Source organism: Ahaetulla prasina, chromosome 3 (assembly GCF_028640845.1).
Source record: "Ahaetulla prasina isolate Xishuangbanna chromosome 3, ASM2864084v1, whole genome shotgun sequence".
Classification (NCBI taxonomy): domain Eukaryota; kingdom Metazoa; phylum Chordata; class Lepidosauria; order Squamata; family Colubridae; genus Ahaetulla; species Ahaetulla prasina.
The window spans coordinates 156,301,506-156,316,973 of NC_080541.1; the positions used below are offsets into that span (position 1 = coordinate 156,301,506).

At 35.4% G+C, this 15,468-nt stretch overlaps 1 protein-coding gene across 3 annotated transcripts in view; it reads right to left on the bottom strand.

Moving 5' to 3' along the window:
* The window catches only part of MIGA1 (mitoguardin 1), a 45,743-nt gene that overhangs the window by 29,649 nt on the left and 626 nt on the right, over positions 1–15,468 (bottom strand). The window contains exons 2-9 of one of the 3 annotated variants that reach the window (XM_058177138.1): positions 14,094–14,431; positions 11,645–11,739; positions 10,488–10,654; positions 5,682–5,859; positions 4,391–4,527; positions 3,893–4,019; positions 2,206–2,342; positions 1,365–1,488 (exon numbers count right to left, since the gene is read on the bottom strand). In XM_058177138.1, coding sequence (XP_058033121.1) covers positions 1,365–1,488; positions 2,206–2,342; positions 3,893–4,019; positions 4,391–4,527; positions 5,682–5,859; positions 10,488–10,586 — 802 coding nt within the window. In that variant the 5' untranslated portion in view covers positions 10,587–10,654; positions 11,645–11,739; positions 14,094–14,431. Of the gene's footprint in view, positions 1–1,364; positions 1,489–2,205; positions 2,343–3,892; positions 4,020–4,390; positions 4,528–5,681; positions 5,860–10,487; positions 10,655–11,644; positions 11,740–14,093; positions 15,422–15,468 lie in introns of those variants that run through there. The other 2 variants (XM_058177139.1, XM_058177137.1) reach the window with 2 other exon arrangements.

The following is a 15,468-nucleotide window of genomic DNA, read 5'->3' on the forward strand; positions in this document are numbered from 1 at the left end:
GTAAAAAATTAATATGCTATTTCTTCATAAAAAGATTCTTTTTTTAAACAATAATTTGTAATATTCTAATTATGGCTCAGACATACTATGAAATTTATTCAAGTCTTTGAAAATAGTAGAAGCTACTGAATTGTCAGGAAAGAAAAATTTAAAAAGGAACTGACGTTGATCATGGGATATGTACATTGATTTCAACATGTTACAGTATTATTTATAGCATGAGATCACTTCCTAAATTACTCTACAAGGTACTAGAAAACTAAATTTAAAGGTACCTTATCCAAGGAAGTACATTCAAATGCAGTATCAAAATAATAAGAATTCTGACCTCTGGTGGCTTTCTTACTTCAGAGTCATAATTTGGTATTAGAAAAAGCATGGCTTACATTTCAAAGGGATGAGTTACTTGGTATATTTATATCCAGTTCTACCTAAGCCTTTGATTGCTTATTTGTCAAATCCGTAGTTTAAGAGGAAATTACCTATTGCCTCTGATAAATAAAGTCTTCTCCCGCTGGAACTCTACTCCTGGTGGCTTCATGAACATGCTCATATAGGTTTTTTTGGCTGCAAAACAGAAGTGACTTGCTATTGGCTTCTTATGGGATGTTGGTTCAAATTCCCAATCTAATTTATAGCCCAGGTAATCCCTAATAGAATCCCACAGAAATACAAACCAGGTCCAATGCTACTGACTTTCCCAGCCCAGGTAAGATCAGAGAGATGCTACCACCCACTAAAACCTCTCTTGGCTTCAATCAAATAGGATGACTATTTGAAAAGCAAATTTCCTAAGAACAAACTGGGATCAATATAATAATTCATTTTTTTAAAAAAAGACAAGAGCAAGTCTTAACATGCTTTGCTAACCTTATACTGCATCATACTTAAGAATCCACCGAACGATTTATACTCTTTTATTGAGATTAATTTTATATTTGATTGGCCACTACCTATATAGCTATATATACCAAAGCAGGTCACTGGCTAGTGAACATCTGTATTTTATTTGTATATATCTATTTAAAAAAGTACTCCAAATATTTTTAATGCTTACTTTTATGATTATGGAAATAAATCTAGCTCTGTGGGTCTTTTATGTAAAAGTAAGAAAGACAAATACAAATAATGCATTTACCATTATTCCAGATCCCGCTTAGTTATCAAGTATAATAATTAGTTCAACCTTCTCTAATTATGGGAATCCCAATTTGTTGGATCATAATAATTCTCAGTTAGCACAGGTCATTTCTAACAAGAGTTACAATCATGCATATCTAGATATCACTGAATTTAAAAAGTGAACTTTATTATGTCAGGAAATCTGGAAACTTAAAAACAAAAAAAAAACCAAGAAAACTCACCAGCCTCATTGGCAAAAGATGCTGGGTCAGATGCTCCAAGGGAGGCTTCAAATTCTTCCTGAAGGCGGTAAGCTCTCTGGAGCAAAAGTTCAAGCTTATGTATAAACTCTGCACTAATGATATCCTATAAATAGCAATTGCAAGACATAAACTAATATTTTAAGCAGCTAATGGAATTGCTGAGATGATTTGCTCATTTGATTAATTTACTGTGGTGATTAATTATTTATGCTACATCATATGCAAGAACAGCAGGATCGGAAGAATTAAATAAAGAAGCAGTTAGGTTATTTACCCAGTCAAATTAGCCAATACCAACATGTTTACTTTTACATATATCCTACAGGACAAAAATGTTCCCTTGAGGTCATGAAGCTTCCATGACAATAAATGAGTTTATAATACAACACAAAAAATATTATATAATATGTGTATACACACACACACACACACACACACACACACTTGAAATGTTTGTCCCTAATCAATGAAATGTTTAAGTTTTTCTCTCTGAGTTTATGTGTAGTTATTTTTAATACCTCAAAACCTTTATGGGCAATCATCATATTAATACAAGATTTGGCACATAGAATTTTTAAAATGTTTTTGATGCTAAAATTATAACAAATAGTATAATTTGATATTGAGGAAGAATGACAATATAAGCAACATATTCCTGGGACAGCATTCATTTAAATTACAGATACAATCTGTCTTTCTCAATGTCTTCAGTGGAAAATGGACTATACAGTTTTAACATCTGTACCCCCTCCTACATTCATGTAACAGCATAAAGTTACCTAATAAGCAGCAAATGCTGTGTGTACTGACATCTTCTTACCTCTATCTGTTCTTCTGCAATAGCATCACCTGCTCCAAGCTTGATGGCACCACAGCTGGCTTCATCCTCAACTTGTCTGTTACGAAAAGTCAATGCCTGTTCCCATCGTTGTAGTGCTTCTTCAAATAGCTCCATCCCTGAAAAAATGATAAAAGTTTCCTTATATTGCACATTTTCTTTGTTTTATCTCAAGTGTGAATCACCCTTCCTTAAGCACACTGTAATAGATGTACTGGACAGAAAACCCTGAGAGCAGGGGTGAAATCCAGCAGGTTCTGACAGGTTTTGGAGAACTGGTAGCAGAAATTTTGAGTAGTTCGGAGAACTGGCAAATATCACTTCTGGCTGGTCCCAGAGTGGGGTGGGAATGGAGATTTTGTAATATCCTTCCCCCAGGAGTGGGGAGGGAATGGAGATTTTGCAGTATCCTTCCCTTGCCATGCCTACGAAGTCACACCACCCCCACCAAGCCACACCCACAGAACCGTGGTAAAAATTTGAATTTCACCACTGCCTGAGAGAGTGTGTCAAAATACTAAACCCAACAAGAGATCTGCATTCAATTAGCTATCCTCTCCTCCCCGATTTATTTTCCTGAAAGTGTATTGGGAATACAGCTCTTAACATTGCAGCAAGCATAGACAAAAGGGCTAATTAGATGGATTTAAGTTCCATCACACTGAAGTGTTTAAGAATAAATACCTCATATGCTTAGCAGCATAAATTGAGTGGGAACATTGAGACCATAAAAATTAACCTTCTGCTTTGTGCAATAACCCATCCTAAACTAATTCAGGGATTTGAAGAATGCTATCATGATGCTTTTGACTTTTAGTGTTGGAGAAGATTCCTGAGACAGACAATTAAGTGGACCACTGAACTAATCAAGCTATTATTCCCAACTGAGACCCAAATGACCAGGTTTACATTATCCTACTTGTGATATAGGATGTGAATACTTAGCTCTCTGGAGAAATCTCTCATGCTGGGAAAGGTGGAAGAAAAGAAAAGAAGAGAACAACCTGCTGCCAGGTGAATGGACTCAGTTACAGTGGCAGTGGGTACACTATTAAAAGACCTGAAAGACCACACTAGAGATATGTATATCAACATGGATAAAATCTACTTGGTTGCTAAGAGTGGACACTAACTCGATGGCATATAATAATAATAACAATAACAACAACAACAACAACAATAATAATAATGATGATGATGATGATGTTTTAATTTGTATACCGCCCTTCTCCCGAAGGACTCAGGGCAGTGAACAGGCAAATAAAATACAGACAGAAACATACATCATAATTAAAATAACCCTTAAAAAACTGATTCAAATATGCCGAAAATTTAAAATAACATTACACCCCATACAAATTACAAAAGTTAAAACCCACAATTAAAATTTAAAATTTAAAATCAGGCCAGTCCAGCCATATGAAATATAATATAATATAATCACTCAATCCATGTTATGAGATTCAGTATGAAAACATTTTGCGAATTTGCATCTAATATTTTTACACAGTATCTATTAAACCATATCTTTTATTTAAAAGAATACTAATTATTATTTACATCAGCTTTTCATACTTTTGCACTGAATGGCAAAATGTTTTAAAATCTGTTTATTTTATTTTGTTATACTGTACTTCAAATACTAATACCATAAATATTATATATTTACCCATTAAGTATAAATTTTCTGGAGTAGTTACTGGAATATTGACTAGCTTCATATTATCTTCATCTGTTTTATCCCAGGAATTAGAATTCACGCAAACACAACTAGGACAAGAGATGGCACTGTGGGCCTAAATTTAAAAAAAAACAATATGTGCATGTAAGCTAAGGGAAATACAACAATATATTTCTAGTAGTTATATTTTACTCTTTGGTTTCATGAACAATATGTATAAAAATTGGTTTCATAAACAAGTATAAAAAATATAAAAATCACAAAATAATTGTGGGCCTATAATAACTGATTTCACTATTCTAGGAAAATAAGTAACAATTTATTTGGAAATATTCATATACTATTTTTAGTGAAATGCTTTTAAAAAAAAGAGAAGTATGTGAATACTGTTCTTGCTTTTTATAAAGAGTTCCTCAAGCAAAGAAAACAACCATCTGTTTTTCATTCCTAAAATACATATAATAGTTCTCAATAAATCACACTTACTGAGGCCAAACTCTGCACGGAACCTGAATATTTATTGAAGAGATCACCACTGGCATGGATGTAAGTCTGAAAACCTTTTTCTTTGATGGAATTCAGTGAAAGTGTTAGATTTTGTTTGCTACTGGAACAACTAGAATCTGAGGACGTAGAGAGGATGAATAATAGAGTTAGCTTACGTGCATCTTCTTTTTCATTAACTAAGGAAAAAGACTTTATAAAAAACTAATGCTATATAATGGATAAGAAGACATTATATACGTGAGCATTGATCATGTTTTTGTCTGTTGTTTTCTGCAGGGAATTGTGCACATTTTATGGACAACATGATTTGAGGCTGTGAAGTAAAATCACTATTTGGTGCATGGTATTTTGTTTATTAATAAATATAGTGGAGCTAGAACTATATGGAGGCAAATTCAATTGAAAATAAGATTATGTGGAGGGCAAAGGTAAAAATAGAAGGATATTGCTGCCATGGCAATTGTCAGATAAGCAGGGCCTGAACCCAGGCAAAGTAACTTGAGAAAACATCTCAGTTAAGATACTCCATAGTTCACATGAAATTAGACTGAGAAAAGGGAAACTTATTCAGACTTGCAAGATCACCCCATTCCTAAGAGGTCTTTAAGGGGCATGCATAAGTGCACCAGCGAGCCTACCGTCCCTGTCCTAATGTTCCCTTTTATTCGTATCCATTTCATGTATTCATAATTATGTTTATACTTCTGTCTGTTATCTAATACATGCTTGACAAAATAAATAATAAATAAATAAATAAATAAATTTTTACAAGAGGACTGGCGAAAAGAGGGATCAGCCTACAATTACTACATAGTCACAAATGAACTAAGTCCATCCCCACCCCAGACTGCTGTTGACCCTTCTCTAACTCAACCAAGTACTGACTATTAGTTGAGAAAATTCTTACGTATTGGCTTTTAGCAAAAAATCAATAAAACTGAAGCTTCACATGTGGACCTGGTCTTTCACACCTCACAATTCTGTTACTATAACTGTTACAATAAAAATAATCCTGACTTATATGGTATTGCTTTCTTAGTATGGTCAACTCATAGGGCTAGATTGTACAAAACTGAAAAAATAACATTATTTATATTTCAGCTGTAATCCAATATATTTCCAATGGCATATGATCATTTGGGATCACGCTCTAGAGCTCTGATGCTTCTTTGAAAGGAAATCTCGCTTCAGTAAGGCTTACTCCCAAATAAGTGTGTTATCAGGTAACTCTCTTTCAACATTAGCTTTCCATAGAGAAAATGTTGCCTACTTTTCTCTGACCCAGAAGTTTTTGCATAATCGAATATCAGATGGTCTGATTCCCATGGAGATAGTTTCCTGGTTTTCTTCCCACGTTTTCTTTTGAAGTGATGGGCAAGAAAAAGCACAGTTATGGCACTTACTGCTGTTATCGCAAATAGTTTCTTTAGCCCTGGTGAGATTTTAACCTTAAAACAAATAGTTTAAAAAAGTTATATTACATTTGTGCAGAAATACAAACAATTTACTTTTATAAGAATGTTACATTCATGTATTAAATATGAATTCTGCGTTCAATAATGTTAACACCTATCAATACATGAACCTCAGTTCACATTCTTTAGCATATTTTAAATTGAACTGTAATTTAAAAAGAGTACAGACATTTTTAGAATCATAGTTGCCCAACTATATAGCAAGTATACTAATTCCATTTACCTTATATTTGAGACGAGTGCATTTGTTTGTAGTTACTTTGGTAAAGTAAATGTCTTATTTTTTGCATTACATCCAGGAAATCCAAAAAGACAATTTCAGTTGCCATGTCCTACTACCAGGGACTTCAAAATACGTGTTTGTGCATGAAAATAAATGTGAAATTCAAAATGCCACAATTTTCAATCAAGAATCTAATAGACTGCATAAATATGTATAGACAGATATGCGAATGGGAAGGAAAGAAGGAGGCACAATGAAAATTAGCAGTGTGTGGCAGGAAGATTGGGAAGTGGATGGAGCCCATGAGAGAATGGGAAGAAAAGAAATAATGTGAAGATTGATAAGTGACTGTTGACTGTTGGAGCCGAGTCATTGGCCCCTATGGAGAGGGTTCGCGACTTGGGTGTTCTCCTGGATGCTCAGCTGTCGTTAAAAGAACATATGACGGCCGTCGCCAGGGGAGCTTTTTATCAGATGCGCCTGCTACGCCAGTTGCGCCCCTTCATAGACCGGGATTCGCTATGCACGGTCACTCATGCCCTCGTCACTTCCCGCCTGGACTACTGTAATGCTCTCTACATGGGGCTCCCCTTGAAGAGCACCCGGAGGCTCCAACTGGTCCAGAATGCGGCTGCGCGGGTAATAGAGGGAGCTACTTGTGGCTCCCATATAACACCTCTCCTGCACAAGCTGCACTGGTTGCCGGTGGTCTTCCGGGTGCAATTCAAGGTGTTGGTTACCACCTGTAAAGCACTCCATAGCATAGGACCGGGCTATTTACGGGACCGCCTGCTGCCACCGATAGCCACCCACTGACCTGTGCGCTCACACAGGGCGGGTCTCCTCAGGGTGCCGTCAGCCAAACAATGTCGGCTGGCGACCCCCAGGGGGAGAGCCTTCTCTGTGGGAGCACCTGCCCTATGGAATGAGCTTCCTCTGGGGTTACAATTACTCCCTGACCTCCGGACCTTCCGACGTGAACTCAAGACCTTTCTGTTTTACTGCGCAGGGCTGGCCTAATGCATTATGGTTTTTAATTGGTTTTTTTTACCATTTTTCTATTAATAGTTTTAAATGGGGTTAGCCAAATTGAATTAGATTTTTAAAATGTTTTTAATTTTATTTATAACATTGTTTTTTATGTTGGCTGTAAACCGCCCTGAGTCCTTTGGGAGAAGGGCGGTATAAAAATCAAATAAATAAATAAATAAATAAATAAATAAATAAATAAATAAATAAATAAATAAATAAATAAATAAATAAATAAATGTTAATAGGAAGGTTACGGGGTGCTGGCTGATGGGAAAGAAAGAGGAAAATCACTATAAATATTATGGAGGGATGGAAAGGAAGAAGGCAGGCAGCACATCCGATGTGCATCTATGCTCGTACATTGGAAATACTGCAAGGGAAAGGTGGCCTGTAGTAATATGGGTTGTAATGTAAATACATTTTATTTCTGCTCTTGTTATATTACATTGCATACTCATTAATTTGCTGGTATAAGAAAAAACATTTCTGTTATTTGTAATTAAAGGTAGAAATGAATAATTTTTGCTGCTTTAATAATGAATTGAGAGTTTTTGTTAAATTGCAGGGTTGGCTTAAGTGACAGGGATGAGAGTCCCTAAAAAAATCAAGATGGGGTACGAGATCCAAAATTTGGAAACCCTCACTCAATACTCTATCCATAGTTTTATCATGTAGAGATTACTTACTGAGAGTTCCCAGACTACATGAGATGCAGCGAGAAGAGCCAAGGGTTTTTCTGAAGGAGCTTCCTTCTTAAGGAATGTCTTCTTGTTAGATATGAGAACTGCACACTCACTCCTAATATTCTGAAAGTTTTTACAACACAGCTTTTAAAATATGTGTTAGGGGTCTGTGGTAAGAATGGGAGATGTACCTGCATTGGGATGAATCATATATAATGTATATTTTCCTACATGTTGTTCAAAGTTGCACACTGGAAACAACATTAAAGGATTTGGAATCAGATAATCTGTAGAAGCTGCTAATGTTCCCACTGTTAAACTTTTAGTGGTATGTAAAGTGAATAAATGGATTAAAACTACATGGGCAATATGTCATTGAATTGAATGTATTTATTCATCCTATCTACACAGCTGCCCAGCTGCCAAAGGCACTCAGAATGACAATCAAAAATAACAAATCAAATACACAACCCATTACATTACAGGGAAGAAAAAGATCAAGGTCAAGGTTCTTTAAAAAATTGCAATAGCAAATAACAACAATATCAGACCTCCATTAATACGATAGTTCCAGTTCCTAGGGGAATAATCAAGTTGGCATTCTTGGCATTCTGGAAGGTCAGCAGCCTCAGGAATGTCCATTATCTCAAGGGGAAGGCTGTTTCACAAGAAAGGTGCCATGAGAGAGAGGGCACAATTCCTACCAAACACCAAACACTGCTTTGCCCATGGGAACCAGGGCATGCTCACTCTGCCCAATCTGATGGAATGAGGAGAAATCAACAGCCAAAGATGATCCCATAAGTAACCTTGTCCTGTGCCAAGTAGTGCTTCAAAGATAACATTAACATTATGAATAGTACCCCAAAGCCTGCAGGAAGCCATTGCAGCTCACATAGCAGAGGTATTATTGTGGAGCATCCAATACCTCATATGCCACTGCATTCTGGACCAATTAAAGCTCCTAAATGTTTCCAAGGGCAGCCCACACATACAGCACATTCAATAATCCAATCAGGAAGTGACTAAGGCCAGAGTGACCCATCAGCAATGACTTTGGATCTAGGAATTGGTGCAACTGACACACACAAGATGTAATTGTATAAAGACTTTTCTCACCACCACAGCTGATACTTGCTCTCAAGCAAGAACTCTGAGCCCATGAGGTCTCCCAGATTATATATAAACTCTGCCTGGGGTAGTGTTAGCCCATCCATAATCAGTGACAGAAAGTCACTAGATACAGGAGAGCCCTAAAACCCATAGCAACGTGATCTTGTAGAATTGGGCCAAAGCCAATTCTTCTTCATTCAGATACGCATAGCTTCCAGGCATTGGGGGGGGGGGAATCTCTCAGGCATCATTTGAATGACACAGGACAGAGATATATACTGAGTATGATCAGTATGCTGTATTAAATGACTTCATGCAACCCAGGTTGACGAAAGACCATCCTGATCTGTGTATGTCATAATTAAGACTGTGTATGTATTCCAAAGTACACAATCTATAAGTTATAGTATCTACCATTAGTATTGATATGTAACCACTGGAAACTTTGTTAGGGTATGACTGATCACCAAACTGTTAATTATGAAATGGTTTCAATTTATTCTGTTTACCAGCTCCAAAAATGTAAGACTTATAGCTCTTTTGCTATGCTTCCTCCCTAGCTTTTTCTCCACCCCAGGGGAAAAACCTACCTGACATCACCCAAAAGAATTGGGTTGATCACTAGTAAAATAGCAGTAAAAATGCAAGTATACACACTGAATTTATGGATCAAGATCATTTCTGCAAAGCACGTTAGACTGCTGGATATAATATGGATTTTCAATCTTCTGAGTAGCAATTGTGCATGTAAATAATAATCCCACATAGCATTTTATTGCTGTACATGGTTTGTCTGGGACTGCAAAATAGCATTGTGAATATTATTACTTACAGGTTTTGCAAAGAAAGCTTTTCTGAATCATATTTCTAATCTGCATTTTGCCTACCTGAAGTTTAAGTTAAGTTTGTAGACATTTTTTTAATTTTTATTTTTCTCAATTTAAAAATTTTACTCTGTCAAATGATATAAAACCTTCGCTCTTCCACATTGTAGCATAATGCACAAGCAAATTTACATAGTGTACCACTAGCTTGCAGCAAATAATTAACTTTAACTCTATTTTTTTCTTTCTGTTTCTTCTTTTAGCTTAATCATTACCCTAATCTTTTAGATACAACTAGCTCTCCCTAACCCAAAAAAACAAATAATACTTGCAATGTATATATTTTTATTTCACAGACCACAATAAATAAGTCAACTTTCAAGAGTTTCGTATCAATGTATCAATTAAAGCATAATCAACAGAAAATCTGTAGGATATCAGCACCCCTGAATCTATAGAAAGAAACCAGAAAAAAAACCTGTTTTATTAGTTTAGTCCCTGAAATTCAGCAATTATAATAATAAAAACCTAAGGGAATACAAGGGAAGGAGGGTGTGGTTTTTAGCAAGATAGCATAGGAACATATTTTCCGTGCAATAAAAATACAAACTAGTAACTTAATCTATGCATATAAACATTATACTTTAATAAAATAAAGACATATAATAAAAAGCACTCCAAGGCATTTCAAACAGAGCTATAAAGAACAACAAAGGCAATCATTACCTGTATCAGTGAATTATACCAGGAGAGTGGAAGATCAAATACTCTTAAAGCTGCTGTCTTCAGAGGAAAATGTGTCTCGTTAGCCACCTCTTCTGACATTGCTCCTTCTTTTCTATACCTTCTTCTACTGATGCTAAGTCAGTATCATATTATTCAGGGTAGACAATCTGCCAAAGACAAATATTGGACTAGCTTTGACACATTCCTTCAATGGTTTAGTTTCAATCTAAGGGTACCACAAAAAAAAAAAAACTGCATGCAGTAATACACCTTGAATGTTGCAAAGACAATGTTTGAGCTTTTCAGTAAAGACTAATTCTAGCTGCATTTCTATAGCCACATGCCCAGGAATAAGCTCCATTTAACTTAATGGAATTTGAGTAAATTAAAGGTTGTGTTATAAACCAACAGTTAAAATCTGAGGAGAAAAATTGCTCAGTCACAGAAGGAAAGGAGATTATTCTTAAAAATAGCATATGATTTTGGATATGCACCTTATCAATTAAAAATATTCATGAGCTTGTAATGTATTTTTAACTGCCAAAGCAGCTTTCCATAAAGATTTTAATTAGCCTCAAGACACAAAGCTATATTACACTAAATAATATTGCTGCATAGCCAAGATATACATGCATTAACTTTCCTTAGTGTTGTTGGACTTCTAAATCTCTTGATCTAATTGCCAGGAGATACAACTCCTAAACTCCAAATGAATATTTAGAATTAACAGGAAATTTAGTTCTTGTCATTTCTACAACTGTATTGAAAAGCATGGGTTGTTTTTTTAATATATATAAATGGCTGAGAGAGGAAGAGCAAAGAATCTTATAAGACTTCATTGCTTATTTCAAAGAGCTGTATAATTATATCCCCATGGGTTAGCAGAAGTATCCCTTGAGTCCAGGGTGATAAACAAGATAATGGATCCTTAGGATGATGTAAAAATGAAACTGTGGCCATGGATGACAGGACCTTATAATTTTCTAAAAACCCAGTATATTGACCACAATATCTTCATCATCTGCTAGACTGAAGACTTCCCTGTCCTGTTTGGGTGAGATGGGTAGTTCTTCTTATACAGAAGAAATCAATCTTTTGCCATCATTTAAAATAAAGCATAATGAACTGACTAAGTTGGAAGGACTTCTGCCAGTTACCTCTGCAGGTATGTCAGCCTGCTCAGCTTTAGACGATGCACTCCTTGTTTCTCCATTGCACCAGTCCTTGCTCTTGCTAGCGGTTTCTGATGGAGCTGTCAGGAGGAGGAAGATGCAGGCAGAAAGAGAAACCATAGAGATAGAAATGTAGAGCAACATAACTTCTAGATAAGAATTTGATTAGTGGTCTCTATAAATATCAAAAATTGCCTGTATAAGATCTAACGTGTCATCCTTATGTTAAAAAGGATTGCAGGAAGAGATGGTGACATGAATTCAGGGGAATCTAATTGAATTTATTCTTGTCTCAACCTGAGGTATGTTTTGCAAGAGATAGTTATTTTAAGAGTGTATACAAGTTAGATTGGAACAAAATCTAACACAGGAGGCTGTTATCCTGTGAGGCTGCTTCAGAAGAAGAATGATTCATGACTGTTTTGCTTCATGACATAGTGGTAAGACAGCCACCTCAGGAACGGAGCTTAGATACTTAAAAAAAGTTATGTTTGTCATTACACTGATTAAGATAAATTCTCAACAACTGGAATTTCAGAATCAATATATTTTTATTACATTACTACAGTATTTTTGCCTTTATTATTATTGCCATCATTATTACCATTTTGGAGAACTCCATTCTGTTCTGAAGAAGATACTGATTTACCTCTGAAGGTAGAAGAGAGAGGGCAAAGAGTTGTGGTTAATTTAAGAATTTGGCACTTCCTTTTCCAGACTAGAGCCAATTAGATGTAGCACACTGAATTTAGGTCTTTCTTTTGCATTTATTTATTTGTCATAGGACACCTTAAGATCCCTCATTTGAGATTGTTGGATGAAACTTCATTTTCTTAATCAAAATAAATTTTAGGCCTGAACATAACTCTGAGTTAAGTTGGGCTTTCATCGTTGATATATTTTAGATGTATCAATTCTTACTGATAGGGATTCTTGATTTTACTGAAGGAGTGGCCAAAATGTAGTGCATAAAGTATCTTCAGGATGGGCACATTCATATATATCTTATTTCACATGTGCTACACTCATAGAATATAGAATAATAAGGTTTGGAAGGGACATTGGAGGTCTTCTAGTCCAATCCCCTACTCAAGCAGAAGACCTTATATCATTCTGGATAAATGGTTGTCCAAACTCTTTTTGAAAATATCCAGTGAAGGATCACATGCAATTTCTGGAGGAAAGCCGTTCCACTGATTAATTGTCCTCCCTGTCAGGAAATTTCTCAATTCTAGGTCAGATCTCTGTTTAATAATCTTATAACCATTACTTCTTGTCCTGTCTTCAAGTGCTTTGGAAAAAGTCTTGACGTCCTCTCCTCTGTGACACCCCCTCAAATATTGGAAAGCTAGTCCTTCTTTTCATTAGGATAGACATAATTAGTTCCCATAACTATTCAACTTATGGCTTAGCCCCCAGGCTCCTTATCATTTTTGTATCTCTTCTCTACAATCTAGAGTCTCAGCATCTTTTTTTGTATTGTTAGCAGAACTGGATGCAGTATTCCAAGTGCTGTCTTTATCAGTGCAGTATAAAATTGTACTATCACATCATGTGATTTTGATACAGGTAGTCCTTGACTTTACAACCACAATTGAGCCCAAAATTTCTGTTGCTAAGCGAAGCCCTTACTAAGTGAATTTTGTCCCGTTTTACAATCTTTGTTGCCACAATTCTTAAATGAATCACTGCAGTTGTTAAAATTAGTAACAGGGTTGTTATATGCATCCCCCGTTGACTTTGCTTGTCAGAAGGTTGAAAAAGATGATCACATGACCTGGGACATTGCAGCCATCATAAATATGAGTCAGTTGTCAAGAATCTGAATTTTGATGCTGCAATGATCAGAACTGTGAAAAATGGTCATAAGTCACTTTTGCAGTACCATTGTAACTTCAAATGGTCATTAAATGAACTATTGTAAATAGAGGGCTACTTGTACTATCCCTCTGTTGATGCAGCAACTTGTATGTGACCCTTTTTTGTTCTTCTTGTCTACATGATTTTATTTAAAATTAATACACTTGGCTTTTCTATCACTAAGTTGAAGATATATTTGCAGAAATTTCAGTCTTCAGTGCTCAAATAACTTGCCAATTTCAATTTTATACACTTTAAATCAGTTTTGTCTCTATTGAACACAGTGGCGTTTGTGTTTGGACTACCAAATTCTGGTTCCAAAAACCTAGTAACCACTAGATGGTAGAAAAGAGATGTGGAAAGCATTCTTTATTATCATCCAATGGTCATCCAGAATTTTGCGTTTCATATAAATGCTTGCCACTGTAACCAAGTCCATCTGTGAACCGCCCTGAGTCCTTCAGGAGAAGGGTGGTATACAAATTAAATTATTATTATTATTATTATTATTATTATTATTATTATTATTATTATTATTATTATTATTATTATTATTATTATTATTATTATTTACCTTGCTGCTGTTTTCTTCTTCTTTCCTTCCACCATTTCCATTATTAGAGTCTTCTCCAGTTCTTTTGAACCTGGCTATTTCTTTTTCAAGTGTGAACTTTGGATTGATTTATTTGATGATCCATTTGTTTCTTGGCTATCCTTGGTATTTTCAGGAGTCTTCTCCAACACCAAAGTTCAAAAGCTTCAATACTCTTCCTGTCTTGCTTCTTCAAAGTACAACTTTTGCTTCGAGTATCACAGGGAATATTGTGACTTGAATATTTCTGACAGCTATAGACACATTACAATATCTGGATATTTTTTCCAAGGACTTGATGGCCATTCTGCAAGTGATATCTACACTGTAATGATGACAGGATATGTTTAATTATGGTTTAATTATGTATTGGATTCCCTTTGTCAAGAACTGTCCAACTAAGATAGCCCTAAGTCTGCATTAAATTAAGAAAATTAATTAAAATTAAAAAGAATAACTGTTTCTGTAGTAGGAAACTTGTATGCAAATATATTTAATATTAGCTGTCATGGTACAGTATACTGATAGATTGAATGTCTGCATAGAATAAAGTCCCATTGTATTTCAATGGATATTGATCTCAAATTAGTTGAGAAAGTTAAGAATTGTAGTTTAAGTCTTAAAATTGATAGAATAGAATAGAATAGAATAGAATAGAATAGAATAGAATAGAATAGAATAGCTTTATTGGCCAAGTGTGATTGGACACCCAAGGAATTTTTCTTGGTGCATATGCTCTCGGAATACCTAAAAGAAAAGATACATTCGTCAAGAATCATAAGGTATAACACTTAATGATAGTCATAGGGAAACAGTCACTATAAATCTTAAGGATACCAGCAACAAGGTTACAGTCATACGTGGGAGGAGATGGATGATAGGAACGATGAAAAGATTAATAGTAATGCAGACTTAGTAACTAGTTTGACAGTCTTGAGGGAATTATTTGTTTAGCAGAGTGATGGTGTTCAGGAAAAAAATGTTCTTGTGTCTAGTTGTCTATGTGCAGTGCTCTATAGCATCATTTTTAGGGTAGGAGTTGAAACAGTTTATGTCTAGGTTTTTTTTTTTTACAATGTACTTTTAACACGGTAAAGTCAATATTAAAAATTAACATGCTAGAAGTGCTCCGCTGATTTGCCATTAGTTATTATGGAGAAATGGCACAAATGGAATCAAAAGAAGATCGCAGCAAACCCATTTTTAGGGCTACCACCAGATCCTTGCTCCAAATATTCTGACGACCACTACTAGATGGTAGAAAAGACATTCAGACAACTCTAATTCGATCCTGCCTTCTTGTGGTATCCGGATTTTGCAGTCCTCCAGATCCGGTAACGCTATTTCTTTTTAATAG